The sequence below is a fragment of the Brachypodium distachyon genome, chromosome 5 (assembly GCF_000005505.3).
Source record: "Brachypodium distachyon strain Bd21 chromosome 5, Brachypodium_distachyon_v3.0, whole genome shotgun sequence".
Classification (NCBI taxonomy): Eukaryota; Viridiplantae; Streptophyta; class Magnoliopsida; order Poales; family Poaceae; genus Brachypodium; species Brachypodium distachyon.
Window position 1 is genome coordinate 369,020 of NC_016135.3, and position 22,777 is coordinate 391,796.

General features: G+C 44.0%; 1 protein-coding gene, 1 long non-coding RNA gene and 1 other non-coding gene across 5 annotated transcripts; 2 read left to right on the forward strand and 1 right to left on the reverse strand.

The window, feature by feature from the left end:
* Positions 1-3,202: 3,202 nt before the first annotated feature.
* Positions 3,203-3,986, reverse strand: LOC112269408. Its single transcript, XR_002961245.1, has 2 exons — positions 3,556-3,986; positions 3,203-3,480 (listed from the first exon to the last, which is right to left on the reverse strand). It is a non-coding gene; the product is annotated as an uncharacterized LOC112269408 (long non-coding RNA).
* A 3,824-nt stretch (positions 3,987-7,810) lies between these two features.
* Positions 7,811-7,883, forward strand: TRNAR-ACG. The gene has a single exon. It is a non-coding gene; the product is annotated as a tRNA-Arg (tRNA).
* On the forward strand, positions 7,875-22,379 carry LOC100827244. Of its 3 annotated transcripts, XM_024455922.1 has the most exons (13): positions 7,876-8,128; positions 8,461-8,568; positions 8,655-8,792; positions 9,214-9,531; positions 10,119-11,007; positions 11,231-11,392; positions 11,771-12,525; positions 12,606-12,691; positions 12,784-13,002; positions 15,266-15,394; positions 18,030-18,377; positions 21,609-21,724; positions 21,936-22,379. In XM_024455922.1, exons 1-13 carry the CDS (start codon positions 8,018-8,020, stop codon positions 22,034-22,036), a joined length of 3,480 nt encoding a protein of 1,159 aa, XP_024311690.1. In that variant the 5' UTR covers positions 7,876-8,017; the 3' UTR covers positions 22,037-22,379. The 3 variants fall into 3 exon arrangements, with proteins under 3 accessions (XP_010239586.1, XP_024311690.1, XP_010239585.1); XM_010241283.2 differs by having other exon boundaries at positions 7,877-8,128; positions 11,231-12,525; XM_010241284.2 differs by lacking the exon at positions 15,266-15,394 and having other exon boundaries at positions 7,875-8,128; positions 11,231-12,525.
* Positions 22,380-22,777: the final 398 nt, after the last annotated feature.

Consider the following 22,777-nt stretch of genomic DNA (forward strand, 5'->3'; position numbering starts at 1 on the left):
TATCCATCCATAAAATCAAAAGAATACGCAAAAGCAACACCCGATATACAGCCACTGCGAAACACCTCGCAAGACCAGAGACAAACGAAGCAAGAATCACGAAAACAGCACAACAAACATGAATAATCATCGTACACATACCGTAATAGTGACGCCGGCTAGTACCACCAATCCAACCCAAGCACCCACAACACACCTCATCAATACCTACGTAAAAATAGAGAAGCCAACATCAACCACGTACGCAGAAAGAAGAAACAGGACGAAGGATACAACGATCTCGCAGAAAAGAAGGACACACCAGACCAACTGAAAGCACAAGACCCGATGAACAAAAACCAACACAAATCAGACGTATATATAGGACCCAACGGAAGCCACCAGAACAGCCACTCAGCAACCCAAAACTGCCAGCGAAACAACCCTAGAAATCTCCACGCAGACAGCACATGGTAGACCTAGCCATGGCAAGTTCTAGATAGCCCACGTAAGAAGGAACACACGCCAACCGCATGCATAGCCACGGCGGCACAGTGACCCCATGCAAAAGCACATGCAACCACGAAGAAATGGTGAACCCTGCACAACAGCACCCAGCAACACATACACACACTGACAGTAAACCAACCAAGCATACATCGGCCCATAAGCAGCGTCATAGACAAAGGAGCAACTAGTACAAAACAACATAAGCCATGCAACACATAAGATATTCAACCCCCAGCCCAACCGCATCCGTCAAGCATGTCCAGGATGACAGTGGGCCAACAGCACCACATGGCCCAACCGACAGCGAGAAGAGGCAGCATGCAACCGGTATCAACACAAAAACAAAACGCCAGAGAACACCCAAAGATCAAAGCAAAACCACACAAATGAAGTCGTGGAGCGCTGTGAGCGCGAATAACTCCTCGGCTTTAGGAGATGTATCTTATGTTTCCTCGCGTCCGGCTGGTTCTGCCATGTTTTCTTTTTTATGCAAATCCGAGCAATTCCTAAGGGATTGTTAAGTAATCATTAGGCTCTGCCATGAAAGTGGGATTTAATCAGTAGCCGCACATCGGCACATGTGCTTGATTGAACCGCTGCCCCACTCTGCCACCGTGCTTGCACGGCTCCTGGTTTCTACTTTCTCCGTTTCATAATTCATAGATACATTCATTTTTTATCAAATTTGAGACAAGAATTATGAAACGGAAGGAGTACTTGTTAATGATGCCCATTTGCAAAACAAAAGGGCTCCAAGATACACGGGAAAAATAATGTATTTATTGGACTCAAATCCTTGCTATGCAGTCAGTGATGTTTCCGAACTGAACTGGACACAATTTTCCATGATGAAGTTCAACATATATGTTTGCCTGACGACCATTTGTGTAGTTTCATAAGGTATCCATAACTTAGATGACAACATCCACAACTCTAGTAAGTAAATTCCAGCTAAATGTCAACACTTATATCATGGAAGACCCCAAGCTTAAAAGCAGAGAACTGAATTAAAATATGTAATGTCTATATAGTCCACTGAGAAAGGGATTCTTATGTTCAGAAAAAAGGGACTTCCAAATATAAAATAAGGAATCATTACTGTCGAAGCAACCATGGAGCAAGGCAAATGATAGAGCAAAAGCAGGAACGGGGAAGGATACTTAGTATTGATTTCAAACGTACCAAGATCTTGCCTTAGAACTGAAGCATGAAAACATATATACATAAAACAGAAATTAGTACAGGCACAAGTACCTATGGAACTCTCATGTCAAGTAGATATATTTGATCCCCGCAAAAAAAAGTAGATATATTTGGACGCACTGAAAAATAAATGTTCACATGCGAACTAAAATATTTTTTTACCATGACCATGGCTGCATCTCATCTCATGCTAATTATGGGTTTGATACACCAACAACCTTTATGCAGTCGTGAGGCAACAGAGTTTGACAGTATAGAAAATCGAAAACTTGGACAAATAGCAAAAAGGATTAGTATTACCTGAATTCAGCCCATCCTCAACAGCTCCGATGGCTCATGATCATTCCTAAATATCCCATAGAGTAAACTCCAGAAAGACACACAGTGATTCAAGAATCATGATATCTACACAAGTAATCTGCCCAATCAGATTCCCTATTTCAGAAATCATGATTTCCATACAAGAAACCAATGCTCGTTAGAGTAGGAAATATATGTTTAAGATTGGCAACAGATTGCACACAAGGACTGATTTTTTTTTATGATGAAACCCATAACCTTGAATTACATAGTCATCGAGCAGTTGCAACACACGTAATAGATCAAGCCACCAACAGAAAAATAAATAAGGCACTGAGATTATCATCCATCCTTACTGTATGATTGACAAAATGGATTCATTCATACTTACAGTTTATTTAAATTTCACCACCAGCTAGAAATATGATTCATACAATTCATACACTCAATAAATAAGAAATATATACATTGCAGCACAGGGACTCCAATATGCTTGATTCTAGAATAGGCAAACTGTAATATATACCATTTGAAGTTACATCAACACAGGCCGACATATAACGGTCCATATGCAAATTCCCAGAACTTCCCATTAAAAAAGTACAGCTCCGGAAGAAAAAAAGACACAATAGACTACTTCCCAACAACTGTTTGTTCCTTCAAGAAAATAATTGTCTGTTCACTGTATATGATAAAGCATACTCCGTACCAAATAGCAGAGGCCCATTTCAAGAACAAAAACGATGAACATGCAACGGTATCGGGATTTCAGTGTCCTTCTCTACATATTTTCAAATATTTGGGGAAAGAAACTCCCTTCTGAATGCACTGCAGAACACCACCTGGGCTACACTATGAACAACTCAGATGCAGGATTATTGCATAATAGCAAAAACAGAATATTCCAATACCAGCAGAATTTATGTTTTATGAGATTCTAGCAGTGGTGCAACACAAATGTTGCTCGATTGATCCAAATAAAAATCTATAATATTGTCATTATAGTCTTCAACCATTTCTATCGCTGCATTTCTCAGTTATTTGATATGTGACTAACTGAAACAAAATAGACTGCGTTTGAACCATTAGATAGTGATTATATGTCGTTTTCCCACAATGTACGTGCTAGTTTCTTTCACATGGCACCACTGTAAGCACCATGTGGTAAAGTGGCATAGTAACCAGGGAAAGAGAAGATCCAGAGACCAAGTGGAAAGAACATTGGGTGCAGCACAATTCTTATTTCTGAGTACTTGAGAACAGAAGTCAATCGCCCAAAAGTTTAACCAACGGAGTTTCGTTGAACAGAGCCTGGTGCTCTATAAATTATAAAATGCACCTATGTGAAGATCAACCCAGCCTTTAGTCCTCTTTTCTAGACAATTGAAAAGACACACACACACACACCACACCAACAACGGGCGAGGTTCCAGATCCTCCATGTCATGTTCCCTAGCCGCGTGTTCCTCTCCTGCGGGAACCATTTGCCTGCAGCAACCATGCACGGATCGATCAGATCAAATACCCGCAGGAAACTTAATCCACCAAAACAAAATTGGTTACCTCGAAGGCGCCGCCGGCGTGATTAGCGGTTCTCCGATGGCTGCCCAGTCACAGGGCATGACGGCGATGGGTGGGTCCGAGTCGCGGCGTGGAGACGGCGGGGTGCGGAGGTTGCATGGCCGGGGTCTCAGTCGCGGCGCGGAAACGGCAGGGGCTCGTGAGGCCGCGAAGGCCGACGGTGGCGGGTCGTGTGTGGGGAAAGGCGTGGTGTCAGTGTGGAGACGGCGGGGGCTCGCGAAGTCGCGAGGGTGCGAAGGCGGACGGCGGCGGATCGCGTGCGTGGTCGCAGGTGGAGGCTCGCGGGCGAGGCTGGCTGAGGCGCGGCAGAGGAGGGCCGCGGAGGGGAGGCGGTGGCTGCGCCCTCAGGATGCGGGTGGGCGTGCGAGTCGGGGCAGAGGTAGGAGGCGGCGGAGAATAGAAAGGGAAAACGGTTCGGGAGAATAGAACAGAAGGCCTCAGGCCTCAGGCCGAACCCAACCCCCGAACCCAACCCACGAGGGGCCGTGCGGGGGCGCCGGCTAGGGCGCAAAACCACGCGGGCCACCACTGTTAGCGGTACAACCCAAAAACAAACCCTATTTGCTCTGAGTCGTCGACTTCCGCCCCCGAATCGACGACTTCACCTCGAATTGCCGCCGGAACCACCCCTCTCACCGGCGACTTCCACCCCCAAACCTGCCGCCGCATAGATCTTCCCTTGCCGCCACTGTTCTAGTTCCGTCGTCCGCCGCCGGCCAGTCCCATCACCACGTCGGTGCCCACCCAGCGGCCCCCTCCTCGCTTCTTGCCGTCAAGGTGTTTAGCGATTTGCCAAGGCCATGGATTCGGACGACGAAGAGATGCTTGCCACGCTTTTTGACGAGGAAGTCGCCACTGCCGATGATGCTGCCTCCGGCGGCGAACAGGAGCATCAACTCATCGTCTCGTCGCTTCTCCCCCTCATCGCCGAAGATGCAGAGCCGCCGGGACGGGGAGGATCGAGGAAGAGCCGCCGCAAGAGCAAGGCGAGGCAAAGGATGGAAGGCTACTGCATGTTGTACGTCGACTACTTCGCCGATGATCCATTGCACAACGATGTAATCTTTCGGCGCCGATTCTGAATGTCTCGGAAGCTTTTTTTGAAGATCGCCGAGTATCTTCGGGAGTACGACGATTACTTCAAATTGAAGAGGGACGCCATCAGCACACTCGGTTTCACATCAATTCAAAAATGCACGGTATCCCTCCGTTTGCTTGCTTATGGAATTCCTGCCGATACACAAGACGACTACCTCCTCATGGCCGAGTCCACGGGCATCGATTGCATGTACAGGTTCTGTAGGACAATTGTGGCGGTGTTTGGAGAGCAGTACTTGAGGACACCCACTGCAGAAGACACAGCTCGGATCATGGCACAGAATGCAGAAACATGATTCCCAAGTATTCTTGGCATCATTGACTGTATGCATTGGTCATGGAATAACTGTCCATTTGCACACCAGGGCATGTATAAAAGCCACAAAGGATCATGCAGTGTGGTGCTTGAAGCATTGGCCGATCAGGTCTGTGGATTTGGCATGCCTTCTTCGGTATGGCAGGATCGCACAATGACATCAATGTGCTGCAATGCTCGAATGTGTTTGCCAAGCTTGTTGAAGGCACTGCTCCTCCGATGAACTATGAGATCAATGCCCATGTGTACAACAAGGGATACTACCTGGCAGATGGCATCTATCCAAGATGGTCGACCTTTGTGAAGACAATCTCAAACGCACCCGCAGGAGGAGCAAGATCTTGGTTTGCGATGCAACAGGAAGCATGCAGGAAGGATGTCGAGCGGGCATCTGGTGTGTTGCAGGCTCGATTTGCCATCGATCGTCCGATACCCCACTCTCACTTGGTCGAAAAATCAGATGTGGGAGGTCATGACTGCCTGTGTGATCATGCACAACATGATCATCGAGAGCGAGCGGGAATGTCCGGTGTTTGACACTGAACCGTATGAACGGATGGGTCCTCTAGCCAATGTCAATCACCAGGTGCTGGCCGCCTTTGCTGCTTTCCTCGCCCGATGGCAAGAAATTCGAGACGTCGGTACTCGTCAGCAACTTCAAGATGATCTGGTCAAGCATTTGTGGAGGCTCCGAGGAAACGTGTAGTTTTTCTTATTTATTTGCTTGAATTTGATTAAATTTATTTGACATGTGATTCAAAACTTATCAAATAATGTGCTTGTTTCAATTTGCAATATTTGTAAAATTTGCTTTGGGGAGGCGTTTGGGGGCGCCGGCCGGGAACCGGCTTGACCTTAAAAACAAATTCTAGCCGGCGCATCCCATACGGCCGAAAAAAGTGGCAGGCCGGACGCAAAATGGGGGGCGCGGCTAGAGATGCTCTAAGAGCATGTACAATGCAAGGTGCTTAGGCAAGTGCTTACGAAAATAAACCAAGCAATTTCTTAAGCACCTGTGCTTATTTTGTATAAAGGAGGTGCCTAGCTAGGCATCTTTTTAATCTAAATAAGCACCAGTGCTTAACAAAAAACGGTTAATTTTTCTAAGCACCTAGGCATCTTGCATTGTACATGCTCTTAAGAAATCTATAGCGGCGCTAAGCCATTTAGTGTTTTCCTCAGAAATAATGAAATTTCCATGAAAATTAGGCATCATATATTCATATCATCTACTCCTTCCGTAACATATTAAGTGACTCTTTGACGAAATATGGATGTACCTATGCCTAAAAAGCGTCTAGATACATATAATACAAAATCACTTAATATGAGACGGAGAGAGTAGAAAATATGACCAGATATTCGATGACACAAACTTTTATTGAACAACCATGATGATTGTAGCAATAAAAGGATTCCATAAGTTCATATTACATAACTAGGTGCAACTTTCAAATTCAAATCAGAAAATTTTGGAGCTTAGCGAGAGAAATAGCGATACTTCTAGCCCAATTTAGCGTTTTTAGCGCATTTTAGCGAGCTATTAGCGACGGTTTCTATTTAGCTCTAAAAGTGCATAACTTTAGCGGGAGTGGTCAAAATCTGCTATAGCGAAGTTATAGCGCCGAGATAGCGCGCTATTTAAAACAATGTTCGGGAGGCTGAAAGATTCTCCTGCGGGGTGCAATTTCAGCCTCAATAGTCGATCACCAAACGCACACTATTAGGAATTAATTCGTGTTTACTGAGTCTGATTGTGGGGCTATTTGTACTCCGTGTACGTTTAGTAGGATGGACGATGGACGTTGGGATGAATATGTTGGTGCCTTTATAAGTAGCAGAGATACATTGTATTACATATTCTGCTCACGCTATCCGCTTGTATACGGGCCTGTTTAGGTGGTGTCCAGGCAACGTTCTGGTGCGATATCGTGTTTCTTTATGATGACTGACATGTTTTGTTTCGGGTGGCCACGAGATACATGCATGTGTCAAGTTCTGTCCCCAATCTGAATGTTCATATGGTAATTGATTGCTTCCTGATTTCTGCTGAAATATTTGTTGAAAGTAGGACAATATGCACGTGCTTTGTTACGCAATCGCTAAGAAAATAAAATCTACAAACTACGGGTTAGTGTCATTAAAGCCCGATTATAGGAGTATTGGAACTCATCATAAGATTGATATATTTAGGGAAAAGGCAAATGTGTCTGTATGGAGTACAATTTTTTTAATCTTAATAACTAATCGTGTGACCGGAACAATAAATATATTTAGGCTGGTCTACATGCTTCTTTTAATAAGAGTAACTTAGAGATGTGGGGTTTGCGTTTTCATGTAATCAAATAGATGGTCACAAGGTAATTGGTTTGGGATGTGAGAATGAGAAGATATTCTTTGAAAGCCAGTCACACCATCTATTTGTCAATAATTGGTTTACTATCTCTCGGATTTTGAATTAGCTTCTCCTGCTGGAGCCGTGAAAGGAGAGAGTACATGATTTGGTCAATAGAGTGACATCTTAAGGTAAAGAGTTATGATGCGAGTGCATTGAGATGAAAATTTTATGTTTCTGTGATACACAGAGGATGCTGTAGAATTTTCCTTGGCCATGCACACATGTCAGGAGCTAGTTGAGTTGACACTCAGCATGTTGAGATAACTGGAGATCAACTTTATCACACGGACACTCTACGTGTAAGATAGGCATAAGGCTCATTTCGTCTTCAATTTACTCGTTAGTTAATCTACGATAAGTTTGCTGAGATGAATCGGAGTGAGTGCATAGTTCTAAATATGAATATAAATTTTATTACACGTGATGACTCCGTGGCCCAATGGATAAGGCGCTGGTCTACGGAACCAGAGATTCTGGGTTCGATCCCCAGCGGAGTCGGAATTCTTTATTTTTTACGTTTATATTTTACGTTGAGAAAAATTATTCAGTTTTACCGCCTACTTTTTCGTTGCCAAAAATTCACCACATCGCGCGCTTTCTCCCTCTGCCATTTTTCGCCGGAAGACGAGGAGATGGCGGCGGACGAGGCCGACGGCGACCGCTTCATCGAGATTGTGTCCACCGGGGCGCTTTACCGCGGCGGCCAGGCCCAATGGGAGCGCAAGTACTGGAGCTGCTCCAGGGTTCGTTCTCCCTCTCCCCCCCCTTAGGGTTTGGTTCGCTCTCCTTCTCCCTCTCTCTCTCCCCCCTTTGGGGTTTTGGCTCGCATTCTATTCTGAACCGAGACAGCGCCTTCATCTGGTTCTCGCGCGGCTGCGACCGACCGGTTACTGACTGGTAATTCTCAACTAGGATGTGCGTTCTCGGCGACGAATTTAGGTCTTCGTTTTCGTAAATAGATAATTTAGGTCTTGTTGGTTGACTTTACCTGTGGAATTTCTCAGGGCAATATCACATCATGCCTTGTTGTTTCTACTCCCTGATGCTTGCACCTTTCCTTGTTTGCACATCCCAGGGCAAACACAGGTACCCGTACCCAGTGGGCTATCATGCTGTCCGCCGTTACTCCGGGATATCGTACACAATGGAGATCCAACAAGGACCAAGAGGGCCTGTGTTCCAGGTCCACACAAACACACTCTCATGTATACTATCCCACTCTACGGCTTGCTGCCTGGCTTCAAAATAATAAGCTTTTATTATCTGCAGGTTACATCCACCCTAGGAGATTCAGCGACAGGGCCGACCCCGGATATAGCTTGGAAGAACTTCCACAAGAAGATGGGGTCTAAAGTCAGGAACTGGCAGAGGACCAGGAGCTTCCCTCAGAAGATTGATGGTGTCGAGGCATGCTCTTGCTTGTATAATTTTTCTAAAACCGTATATGCTTGTTTTCGAAGTTAGACGATTGCCATAATTCACATTGGAAACTGCTGATATGAATATCTTTTTTGATGCACGATATGGACTCATTTTGTTTCTCTGGTATATGAACAGTTTTTTTTTTTTTGGGGGTTAATGGAACACAAGAGAAAAAAAAAGAAGGGAACAATGAACATAGACAAACACTTTGGTGCTAACGATTTAGATACCATTTGAATCCCAATAGTTATTCCAACAGGATGTACTAAACCAATAAAAAGCAGCCCCTGACCATTGATATTTTGGTAAATGAATAACATTCTTCATCTATCTGTATCTTCATGCCTTCACCACTGTTTATCACAGCTAGATTTTAATTGTTTAGTCTCGCTGTTGTCTCATGCAGCTCTTTGGGTTCAAAAACGCATCTGTTCAGAGACTGCTTCGTCAGCTTATAGTACATTCGAGTGGATTTGGAACAAAAATGCCTTGTCCAAACAATTCTGGTGCTGCTTCACCGTTAACCCATACAGTTGCAGTTGATGTTTCGGATGATTACGAAGAGCAGCTTGTTTCCCTGGACAAGACAGTTGGAACTGCTAAAAGAAGCATAAACCCAATCCATGAGGAAAGTGTTGCTAAGAGAATCCACAGCCAGGATATTTTGAGTTCAGTTAATAATTGCAATGATGAGTTGGATAAATCTCGTGAAAGTTCAGACAAGGTATACCGAGATTTTTTTTGTTTCCGGTATCCTTAGTATTTAATTACTTTTGACAATTGACACAATATTTTGTTAGTCCACCTGCAAAAAATAAAATATCTAACCATCAATGCAAATTACTGTGTTTTCGTGCAGTAAAGAATGTCATTTGTTGCATAAGATATGATCCACCATCAGATATTGTGTACACAGCCGTATTTTTACTGTAATTTTCCAGTTGGGATCAAGCAGTATGATGCTTTTCCTTTTATCTGAACTCCACCTAATGCATATACTTACTCTCCTTGACAAAGTCTTCATCAAAGAAAACGCGGCATGCTTTCCTCAAAATAGATGGCATCATGTTAGGAGCTCTGCTATTCGTCCCATACAGGAATAGAATTTGGAAGTTACAGCACCTGTCCCAGGCTCCCAGCTGGACTGGCCAAGAAAGAAACCACCCAAAAACAGATCAGTACTGTCATATAATTTCTTTGAATCTTCTGTTGTCTGAGAAAACATTATTTTAGCACCTATTTGAATTGTTACACTAGTTTATAGTTGAAAGGCCAGTATTTGATAGCAATGCTTATTTTTCAATGTTCAAGGGAGGTCCTGGAAGTAACACACAGTTGCGGGATGTCTCTGGTTCAAGATGCATGCCTCCATTGCTGGAAGAAATACCTCGTGATTCAAAATGCACACGGGTTGATGATACCTTGGGAGAGTATGTCCCAAGTTCATCTCAAGAAGATGGATTATTTTCCGGTTCTTATTCAAGCTCTGAGAAGGCTGATCTGGAATCAGCTGAAAATGAAGTAGCTAAGTCTATGATGACTTCTTTGCCTCCCCAAACTATCCCGCTTCTGAAGAAAACTCAGGTTGATGATACCTTGAGAGAGTATGTCCCAAGTTCATCTCAAGAAGATGGATTATTTTCCAGTTCTTATTCAAGCTCTGAAAAGGCTGATCTGGAGTCAGCTGAAAACGAAGTAGCTCAGTCTATGATGACTTCTTTGCTTCCCCAAACTATCCCGCTTCTGAAGAGAACTCGGGTTGATGATACCTTGGGAGAGTATGTCCTAAGTTCATCTCAAGAAGATGGATTATTTTCCAGTTCTTATTTAAGCTCTGAAAAGGCTGATCTGGAGTCAGCTAAAAAAGAAGTATCTAAGTCTATGATGACTTCTTTGCTTCCCCAAACTATCCCGCTTCTGAAGAGAACTCGGGTTGATGATACCTTGGGAGAGTATGTCCTAAGTTCATCTCAAGAAGATGGATTATTTTCCAGTTCTTATTTAAGCTCTGAAAAGGCTGATCTGGAATCAGCTGAAAACGAAGTAGCCAAGTCTATGATGACTTCTTTGCTTCCCCAAACTATCCCGCTTCTGAAGAAAACTTGCATAAAAAAGAAGGTTAAGCAAAAAGGGAACGCCAGATATAGGGCTTTAATAAGAACTGCTTCAGCTCAAAATCCCTCTGCTGATGATTGCCAAGGTAACAGTTGTACATTCTGTGGACAATATATCTTTCATTCTACCAAAACATAAATATATATTTGTAGAAATTTAACTCGTCATAATCAAGAAATGTTCCTTTCTTTTGGAAAAGTGGAACTTTCTTTACTCAAGCATCTTACACAAAGAAGATCTAGGAGTTTAACAACATTTGACCAATAAGAGATATATTGTTGTTCTGAACAGTTTCTTGCCTTCAACAGGTGTATCTTTGCCTGCTAGTATTCGTGAAGGGAATATGAATAGTTCCCAAACACATATCCATGGGAGACTGCTGCATGAAACAATTAAAGACAGCGGCACCAATAAAGATTGCATGAATGATGAACAAGTCATTAAATCAGACATGGAAGCTTTTGTTGCAGATAGTTTCGAGGATGATGCACATATTTGGTGTGACAACACATCCAAAGCTATGGGTGCTCAACATCATGAGTCTGACGATGCATGCTCTAGGGAACCTAATGAGAACTCAATTAAAGACAGCGGCACCAATAATGATTGCATGAATGATGAAAAAGTCATTGAATCAGACATGGAAGCTTTTGTTGCAGATAGTTTTGAGGATGATGCACAGATTTGGGGTGACAGCACATCCAAAGCTATGGGTGCTCAACATCATGAGTCTGACGATGGATGCTCTAGGGAACCTAATGAGAACTCAATTAAAGAAAGTGGCACCAATAATGATTGCATGAATGATGAACAAGTCATTAAATCAGACATGGAAGCTTTTGTTGCAGATAGTTTCGAGGATGATGCACAGGTTTGGGGTGACAACACATCCAAAACTATGGGTGCTCACCATCATGAGTCTGATGATGCATGCTCTAGGGAACCTAATGAGAACTCAAAATTGCTACTGAGCAAAAGGGAAACTAATGCTGAATTGTCTGAGTGTCAGGTTCAGGCACATGATAGCGCTGATGACACCCCTGATATGATATATGATCATGACAAAGGTCAGTATATTTTGTCTGATGCGTACCTTGCTTTTCTAGAGGAGGAGTTTGGTTTGAATGATAGTTCCCATCCTGCACACTTCAATCATGTTGACAACGATGCTGAACCAAATCAACCGAAGGACCCAAAAGAAGGCATCGCCAATGGCTCATTGTTATCCGTGGATGGGTCAGATCACATGAACATGTGCAACAAACACAACGTTTTTCACAACCAGGTTGATCACACCCTTTGTAACATTAATCATGTAAATGGGCTGCCATCCAAACACCCAAAAACGTCAATAAGAGGCTCAGCTCATCATCTGGAGCTTACGGCTTCCTACCTGCACCCGATGCCTGTCTTGTCTATTATGCTAAATACCAAAAGCATTAACAGCTTACACATTTATGTACTTTGTGGTTTCTTGGCGAGCTGCCAGAGATTCCTCTATGTGTATAACATCACGCTTAAAGATTACCCAGATGAACCACCTTATTTCGTTGGCTACACTTCCCTTCTACTGCCCTCGTTGGAACAGGCTTCTACAGGAAATGTAAGAGCTTCCTATGCATATAACTTCTTTTCAGTGAAGGCACAGTGTATTCTGTTTGATGTTATTATTTTTCTCTTCAGTTTACATTTGGAAGATCCGGAATGCAGTTTACACCTGATGGCCAGTTTCTGATCCTCCTTAGCAGTATAAGACTACCTTGTTGTAGGTTGTAATCTTATCCCTTAGTGCCTTGCTCGAAATGTTGGATGCACCCCTTATATTGATGCTAAGCACATCTACTTAATTACTCATTGACAGGATGCAGAACATCGATTGTTCATGCTCATTGTGCAAATTTGATCAGCACGACGACAATTCTCTGAAAATTGTATCTGTTAACTGCGGGTACAGTTCACTATTGACCAAATTGATGCCCTATGGGACAGTGTCTTCCTTTTTGATATGTGAACCAAATTATGTCGTAGCTGCTGAAGACAGCAGAAAATTGCATATATGGAAAATGGTCGCTGGATGGAGGTAAAATTGCTGTATTGTAAGCATTTAATTAATGTTTCCCTTTTCCCAAATTTTACTGCCTGCATGGTATGACACATTTCCAGTATTGCTCATGTGTTGAATGTTCAAATGGCTGTCCATCTTATATTGTTGGAGATGTAGTTATCCGTTTGTATCTCCTTGGGTGTCAACCACAAATTTTGTGGCTGATCAATATTTCTGACAATCATTTTATTTATTCTTTATATAATTAAAGCAATGATGAAAATTCTGGCATTCATAAAAGATGGAAAGATACATATTCTTGCATTCATACCAAAAAAACACATAACTTATTTAGGTAGTGTTTGGTTGCAGAGCAAGGTTGAATTGAACGGAATGGTTCTAGTTTTCTTTATTCTAGGAACCAAACACTTGGAACCACTGGTTCCACTTGGAACAAAATGATTCCTATTTTTTGAGTTATCATATGGTTCAGCATATTGGGGGAATATTCCCCTCTGAGGAACCATACGGTTCCATTCCAGTTTTCTCTATTTTTTCTCATTTGCACGTTAAGAGGTACTTAGTGCATCTCGGTGACATGATTTGTGAAATATGTGAATGCAAAGCAAATAAGTGTAGTGAGGTGACAGTAAAAGTCAAGGCCAAAATGTAATGTATTTGGAGAGGAAGATACATAGGACCGCAGGAGACATTGCAAATCAGTGTAGCAAGGTGGCGGAAAAAGTCAGGACCAAAACCTAATATATCTGGAGAGGGAGGAAGACATGATAGGACCGCAAGAGACCTTGCAAATCAATGCAGCGAGGTGGCAGGAAAAGTCATGGCCAAAACCTAATATATCTGGAGAGGGAGGAAGGCAGGATAGGACCATGGGAGACAGTGCAAATCAGTGTAGCGAGGTTGTGGGGAAAGTTGGGGTCAAAGCCTAATATATTTAGAGAGGGAGGAAGACATGATAGCCTGATAGGAATTCGGGAGACATTGGAGATGAGGGCATACAATGAGAAAGGAGAACCAGAGCACCGCATGGTGGTCGCCTGGGAAGAAGTTAGTAGGGGGAACATGTTGATATCCTAGAACACACTTGAGGTACTAGCAAAAGGCCCATGCATTGCTACAGACAATAAAATACACATGTTTAAAGAGAGATTAAGAAACCGACATCCAAAAATTAAGTGCGGAGGACAAAATCTCTCTTGTATTATGTAATGTATTCCGTGAAATAACTGAACAGTGAAATTTTTGCGTTGTGATGAAAATATGTATTCTGTGGCGAGAGTGTTCGTGCAGGAGGTGGTTTCGGACATGCGGAGAAGCTGATGTGAGGAGAAAGGAAGGAGAAACGAAGCGGCAGTGCATATATAGGTGGAGGATTGCCAGGAATACGAGCGGAGTGGATCGCAGTGGCCCGTGGTAACGCACGAGCAAGAAACTAGACATATAAAAATCTGGAACTGTTCCATTAGTGGACCCAGATTACAATGCTGTAAAATTATTATGTATAAGAAAAAGAGTAGAATACACCACTAGTCCATAAACTCGAAGCAAATGAATAGCACCCTAAACTGGGATTAGCGAGACATTTTAGTAAAAAATCGGTTTAGGTTGTTATGTGTTCGTTTTGTGATTTCGTGGACTAAAGTGTTCATTCGCTCTGAGTTTACGGACTAGTCGTGTATTTTACTGAAAGAAAGAAACATTAGCATCGAGTGACAACTGACAACTGTGATTCTATTTTCAGTTATAGGGCTCATAAGTCCTAATATATGTATTAACGCCAATAATCAAGTTTCCTAAAGATCTGATTGGCTCTTTTATGTTCTATTCTTCATCACCGAAGGGCAATTCATTATATTTTATGACAAACCAAAATCGTTCTCCTGTGTTTTATTCATTTTCAAAGTGTTTCTGCTCTGAAGTTGTGAAAGATAATTCTAATGTTCGAATATGGCACACCCTAATAAATCTGGAATTGTTTACTTAAAGTGAAAAGGTCCATGCTGATGTTTCGTATAACTGTACATGTTTTATCAAGTGCATTATTTTCATATTTCTAAAGTATAAATTCGATATTTATTACACTGTCTTAGTATTTTTGCAATGCATTAGTCATGATAAAGTTCATGTTGCTGTTGCCTTTTGCTAGAGATTCCTGTTAGGGATACATTACATTGACAGGGCACCCACTTCAGACTTCTGATGTTACTAGGCTTGTCTTGTTTCTGTAGCAACATTTGGACGAACATGACTTGTTCTCTGTTTTCATTGTGTTTTACAGTGTGGTCTCTGAGGAGTATGTCATTTCTAGTTTGGGTAATGTGGGTCCTTCAATACTGGAGCTCAAAAGAATGCCAAAAAGTAGCTCTCTCATTATTGGTCATGATTGCGCAGGCGGCTTTTGTTTGTGGTAAATTAGGATCCTTCCCTCTTGACATCATTATCTTAATTTTTGTTGCTTTGTGGTTTAGACTTTAGAGACTTCCATCTTTAAATCTTTAGTAGTATCTTACGCGAGGTCGTGATTTGCCAGACACTAAAGAGCGTGTTGCCAAGTGTTACCAAAATATCTTTTTTAAGGAAAAGTAGTAGAGTATCCTACTGCATAAATATGATTTTTTTAATGTACAAACGTATTATTAGAAGGCTAATACCCACAGATACAACTCAACACACTGCGCGCCTGGGATCCGGCAGGACCGTACCAAGGCCCACCACCCCCGCCTGGACCCAAAGTCTAGCTTCTGACTTGACGGTTGAAAGCACACCTGGAAGGTCTGACGCACATTGTCGAAGACGACCGCATTGCGCTGCTTCCAGATCCACCAAGCAGTCAGGGTGACCAGGGAGTCAGTGCCCTCGCAGGCTGCCCTGGGGTGGAAAGCGAAGCTGCCCTCCAGCCTCCACCAGTCCACAAAGTCGTTGGCTTCCGACGGAGGCTGGGCGGTTGATCGGATCCCGGAAAGGACCTGCCAAACCTGAAAGTACTGCCACATTTAAAAAGGGCCGATGGCCCCTCGGATGTCGGCAATCCATCTCCCGGCAGTTAACGTCTCCTTGACAGATCGCCTCCTGCGCACCTGACGGGTGACAAACCTGTAGAGGTTGGGTCCCAACTCAGAGATGGATTGGCCCCCGAGCCAACGATCCTCCCAAAAGAGGGCGGTCTTGCCATCCCCAACCGTCATCCTGGTGGGGACGAAGAACAGGCTACGCTCCTCCTGGAGAACTGCATGTCGAGACCTCTCCAAGGGCCCACTGGATCCTTGTGCAAATGGCAAGCAGTCTGCTGCACCGATATAAAGAGCCTGTTTGGTAGCACTCCACTTCACCTCTAAACTCTACTTCACTTCAGCTCCACTTCACCTAAAAATGTGTTTGGGAATCAAATCAGCTCCAGAACGTTTTCCTTGTTGCTGCTATTTTCTTTCCTTCCATGATGGATGGATCTCATACGAGATTGCTTCACTTGATGGTACGATTAACACAAGTACTGTATTTTCGAACTGAGCGATCAACGTGGCTGATTAGAACTCTTCTTTGCAAAAAAAAAGATTAATAGAACTCTGATCGATTATAGGTGATGGGAACGAGGAATAGGAGAAGAACGCCTGCTGCCTTCTGCCTGTCTGGTTCCAGGCGCAATAGATGGAGAAAAGCAATCAGAGAGAAAGGGAATTGCTTCAAATAAATACAGCTCTGATCGATCGTAGGTGATGGGAAAAAAGAGCAGAGGAATACGAGAAGAACGCCTGCACCTTCTGGTTCCAGGCGCAGTCGACGGAGAAGAGCAATCAGAGAGAAAGGGTCTTGCTTCAGAGGCAGCAAGGACCTGCAGGGACAGTACAGTCGACGGGAAGTTAGGGACTAGCATAAGTGACGGGGAACGGTGGGCGAGGTGCTAGTGGATGGGGTGATGGCTCGGCGGCGCTGCAGTCCGGAGAAGCGGCGGCGACTACCCGTGGCGGCAGCGAATCGAGGCGGGCTCGCGGGGGACCGTGGGCGGGCTCGCGGGATACCAAGGGCGCGCTCGCCGGAGATGGAGCGTGGCCGGCTCTGCTAGGGCTGTAGATGAGCCGCCATGGCTTTGTCCGTCTCTGGTCCGCCTGAGACCTATCAATAGGAAGGGAGACGAGGAGTCAGGGAAGTGGGTTCATGGGATAGAGAGCGTAACGGTTCGGTTCACTAATGGCATTGGTGGGTAAATTACTCCAAGTTTAAGTGAAGTGGAGCAGGTGAAGCACCTCTTTCTTAACTCCAGTAAAATGAACTAGAGAGTTATACTGCTCCACTTCACCTAACACATGGAGTTTAGAGTGTTTGGGGCAACTTCACCTGCTTCACTGGTGAAGCCGTGAAGTGGAGCTGTACCAAACATGCCCAAAGTTGTCGTGGATGCCACGTTTCTGAATGGAGCGCACTGGTTCGGCTCCACCAGGGAGCCCATCCTTGGTGCTAGCCTCACAGCCAGCGTCTACGCCACCAACTTGGCAAAGATGTGGATCAAACTAATGGGCCGATAGGCTTTAGCATCAAGCCATCCAAGCGCTTGGGGAGCAAGATCAATAGTGCCTGGTTGAGCCCCTGGAACCGTCGGCCATTGAGGTCTGAGAGTTGCCCAAAGGCTTCCATGACATCATCCTTCACAATCCCCCAGCAACACTGGAGGAATTCCGTGAAACTGTCCGGGTCCAGCTCCTTGCCATGGGGCAGACAACGCACCACCTCCCACACCCCATCCTCTGAAAGGGGGCCTTGAGGTCAGCAAGGTCCGCAGAGCGAGACCCCAGGAAGTCCAGGTCCAGGGAGAAGTCCCTCTGATCAACCGTCCCCAGATGGAGTCAGATTCTCTTGTTAGCTCCGCGTTAAGAAGCTTAAACTTATCTGTAATAATAGAATAATAATGCGGATGGTTCTAACTAGTCACTATCAATGTAACCCTTGTATTTGATGTAAACCAGTGGCTATTCCTATCTGAGCTTTTGTTTGCTAAGTATGATTGTTGTGCTGTCCTAATGAACATCTGATTTCAATAATTTTCCTAGGGACATCTCCAAGCGAGCACTCCTGTCAACTTTTGCTGCTCCAGGGAACATTGTCTTCCAGATTCTGCCTTTAGGCATCTGTAGTGTACATGAGGATATTTTTCATGCTTCAGTTGATGACATAGAGAGAAGGTTACAAGAGATCACAGTGACTGGCGTGTCCAGAAAAGATGACAAGGAGTCCACTTTGATGTTATCAGGAAAAGACATAGCAGTTTGGATTATGGTGTCCGCTGCTTCAGTAGCTGAGTATCAGCATGACCTTCGAGCAAAAGAACACAATGCTCGATGGAGGCTAGCTTTGCTGGCAAACAAGAAAGTTATTATGGGAAACATTTTTGATCCAAGGTATCTTTACTTGTCCACGTACAGTTATATCATGCTATGTGTTGCTTATTGCACTCAGTCTTGTCAATGGGTTTGAGTAACTACCAGCTTGTGTTTGAACACTTCCTTCAACTGCACTGTTATTGATATTTCACTAAAATTCTTTCATTCAGTTATTTAAGGCCTTTAAATAATTTAGCCAAGCTCACTGAACTACTGGATATTTCTGGCTTTCTGCATAGATTATGCAATTTTGAAATGGATTTTCTTGGGTTGGGGTCAGTTATGGTGAAACAGGGAGAGTAGTTTCTCTAATATGGAGACACAATTGCGGACTTCCTAGCAGCCAGAACTGTATGGTTGTTGATGGTATGCTGGAATTGGGCTTATTCCAGTTTGCTGAACCCTGGACTGTCCCACAGCCGCAAACCTCTTTGATCTCAATTTCTCGTGGTACTATTCATATTCAGTGCTTGTAGTTTAGATTCCAAACAATAGCATTTGACAGACTGAATTTGAAATTTTAAAAGTAGTTTTTTTGGAATAGCTGCAAGTTTTGCGTGATGGGTTAGTGTCAACGATTCATCAATGACAGTGAGCTTTGGAGCATATCTGGATGGCTGGGAATACACAGGACCGAATCAGAGGGAAGCTCCAACTTTTGAATCATCAATGACACTTTGCTGTTTTCTGTTTTTGCTCGTTTGGGTTTTGTAGGTCACTAGGTTGTTCCCTTCTGCTTTGGTTTTTTGGGTTTTGTTGGGTTTTTGTAGTCAAACTTGTGCTTGGCGCCACCTCTGGTGCTTTTGTAGCTCTTGCACCATTTTGGTGTTTTCTTCTATAGAAAGATACACAAGCACTTTCTACGGTGGATGGGGAGGACATGTATCAGGAATGCTTCCTCCAAGGTCTTGCTTCATCCATGCGCGCCCCCCGGACACTGGACCTAGCTCTCTCCTTATATAGTTGGCTTTGGCCTTTTCCTTTCCTTTCCTTTTCTTTTCTTTGAGCCCTCTTTGGGTCTCATTTTCTGTTGCCTTTGTACTGCGCTTCTTGCGCTTTCTTCTTAATAAAATGACACGCCGCTCGGCATGTTCGAGAAAAAAGGTCTTGCTTTAACTGTTTAAGGAAGCTTTTCTTCAGTTAACTGGTTTCCTTTATTGCTGCATGGAATACATTAGGACTTAGCAGTACCCTATAGAGTGATTTTAGTCTATATCAGTGTGAATCAACGTCTACCCACTTTATGTGTCTCTTTGTCCTGGAGCACTTTCTTTTCAAGCTGTCGCCATCAGTCTGCTTTCCAGTTTCCACACAGATCTAGTCAATTAACTAAGTGATTGGCAATAAATTACAAGAGTAGAAGTTAAGAAGTTAAATTACAACCTTATCTGTCCTGTTAACTTAATTTTGCAGCAGAGTTTTCTAAAAAAAATTGGCACCAGACTGGATGTCACTTATGTTCCTTTTGGTCATTTAGCCGGATAGTGTTAACAGTTCTGTTCATATGAGGCCCAGAATGCCCTGTCATCGCTCGGTGCTCCGACACCGGGGGCGTGCGGCCACGTCTCCCTTTTTGGTTTGGTAGGGGCGTCTGGGGCGGAGACCCGGTGATCGCCGGCACGGCCGATGAAGCCCTACGGGGCCGGTGAGACCAAGTGCTAAGGGTGCGCGCTGATACCAGAGCAAGCGCACACACGTTTTTTACCCAGGTTCGGGCCACCCGGAGGTGTAAAACCCTACGTCCTGCCTGTCTGAACTGATATTGACCGCGGATCAAGCGTTTACAAGTTTGCCGGGCAGTTCCCGGGCTTCCTCTCAATGTCTAAGCGCTCCCTACTGCTCTCTGCTGGCTGTCTACTGGAACCAACTGACTAACCTGCCAACCGTCTAACTTCCTAACCGTCTAACCCCCTTGACCGTTGGCAAGGGTCCTCCTTTTATACACAAGGGGATGCCATATGTGCCATGGTGCATGGGCTACAAGTGTCCAACGGGGAGGCATGCAACTCTCCCCGGTGAGCTGGTGGCGTGCATGGGTGCCACCTCCGCTGCTAGGGGCCTAAGACCCTAGGGTAGGATTAGACAACCACTGTTCCTTGGATCGGACGGGTAACTACCCGTCGGTCGGCTCGTTTACTGAGCCGCGCGCCTTACTCCTTGCCTTGGTGGGACTGCGCGTCCCGCGCTCGCCACGCTTCCGCGCGGCGCTGTCCACCGGGCCCCACGCGCGAGGCGGGGGCTCACACCCGGGAACCTCCACTCCCCGCAAGTCGACCCCGGGAAGCACCCGGGCCCAGCGCACCCGGGAACCTCCTCCCTTGGCACTTGGCACCCAAATATGCAGTTTCTAAAATCAGGACTAACTTGGCACTTGGCACCCTAGCAATAATAATTAAACCGCGCTTAATTAGAATGTGGGTGAAACAAAGCTGTAAAAGGAAAAGAAATGGGAAGTTTTAATTGACTCTAGGCCTGTCATAGAACTCTTATGTATTCAGGGTTGCTCGTGTGCCCTCTTGGCGTAAATTGCATAAAAATGCATTAACGAATGCTACTAAGATACTAGCAAAATTCATATACCTTCCGGTGGACATGATTGTCATGCCTATTAAATCATTGTCACCCATTTTGATCTATGAACTTCACACATGATTTGATCTTTTGTTTTTCAAAATTTTGAATTTTACATTTCAAGATTTACGTTTGTGTTGTTCTTAAGTACTCATACATCTATTGTTGCTGCATTAATTAGCAACATTTGTATAGGGGATAAAATCAGGAAAGTAGGGATAGGGGGTAAGTTATCCATCTGCCTACGTATATGAGGGCTTGTTTTTTTGTTCTTTGACTGAAGATGGAAGGGCATGTTGCCATCTATAAGCAGGCAATCAATCAATGAAGAGGTTAGTTTGTACTCCTATGGATCGGAGGGAGTATGTGTTAGTATCCTTTTCACTCGAGCCCGTTCTCATTGTCCTGTAATAAACGAGCATACATTAGATCTATTAACAATGAATAGAGATCAAATCAGTTGCATTTAGTTCATAACTTGCCCTGTCACTAAAAAACAGCCAGGGCTAGTTTTAACTATTTTTGTTGGTATTTGAAGTCCCGCGCTGGCTCCATGCTACACCCCCCTACTTAATAAGAGCTTTCATCTCCTGCTCAAGAGCTCAGTGCCATACATTTCTTACTCTTTTTGCTGAGGCCCCAAAAGCATTGTCTGAGTGGTCACATTTTGCTTTTCAGGGCTACTTCTATAGATGTCTCTGGTAACTATGGATTCGCTGGAACATATGGAGGTTGCTTGTACATGTGGGAGTTGTCTTCTGGGAGAAAACTTGCCGGCACAGAGTGCTTCAACGGTAAGTGACATGAGACATCTCAAAAAGGTTTATTAGTTGGAAAGCAACGACAAACTTTACTCTGTTTGTACAGACAAGTGAGCCTTGGAGGCTTTGCTGCACTCTTTATCTTGTGTTGTTTTACTGCTTCATTGAACTATTTCTCTGTTTTACTTTTCAAAGATACTTGTTCTGTAAATAACATGATCATCTTCCTGACTTGTACAATCAGGTCAACGAGTCTCCTGTGTTGCTGTTGATGCCAAATCAAGAGTAGTGGCAGTAGCTGACGATGACTGCAATGTATTGCTTTACACTGAAAACATGGTGTAAAGCAGTTGTGGCAAATCTGCGGGATGTTCCTAATTGTGTAATCTTATAGCATTTGCAGCTTACAGTTGTTACTCCAATCATCTGCTGTACATAGCTGATCAGACCATCATTGGAAATTCTTTTCACCCCTTTTCTTGGAACAAGTCTATGCCAGAGAGACGGTATGAATCAGCTGCAGTCTCCAGCTTTTTTTTATAGCTTGTACCTAGCACAAATCAGGTTTGAGGCTGGAAAAAGGCTGAGTTTGTATTTTGGTAAGAATTGGTGTCTTTTGGACCAGCAAGGCTGTAGAGACATTTATTTCCAAAAGATATGCAATGTTGGTTGTTCTCCTTTTCTGACAGCACCAAACGGAGCATTAGTTTGTGATATATTTTGTGACAGACTACAAAAAGGTTTGTTTTACCGTATGGGTGGGTTTAGTCCAGATTTTTCCCGTTGTTGCACGTGGGTCCAGATTTTTCGAAATCTCACAGCAGCACGTTTTCAGGCAAGTCCGACATTATTTGTTTTGAAGGGGAAAACAAGTCTCCCCTCTCTCCGTTTCATATTAATTGGCACTGATTTAGTACAACTTGTATTCAATTTGCGCCAATATGGAGCTGAATGATTACAATTTTTTGAAGTGTCTGCAAATTGCTGCGGGACGTTCAAGGCAAAGCTCAATGGATTTGGCACTATTCGACTCGCCAGGGTCATCAAATTGATTGGCATATTTAAGCTAGAATTGGCATGCAGTAG

What these genes read in the sequence shown, in the direction of transcription:
- LOC100827244 (XM_010241283.2), top strand. Translation starts at nt 8,018, where the DNA reads ATGGCGGCGGACGAGGCCGACGGCGACCGCTTCATCGAGATTGTGTCC. An exon ending in AAAATGGTCGCTGGATGGAG is followed by an intron (nt 13,003 to 15,265) that starts GTAAAATTGCTG and finishes TGTGTTTTACAG; the next exon opens with TGTGGTCTCTGAGGAGTATG. An exon ending in GGAAACATTTTTGATCCAAG is followed by an intron (nt 18,378 to 21,608) that starts GTATCTTTACTT and finishes TTTGCTTTTCAG; the next exon opens with GGCTACTTCTATAGATGTCT.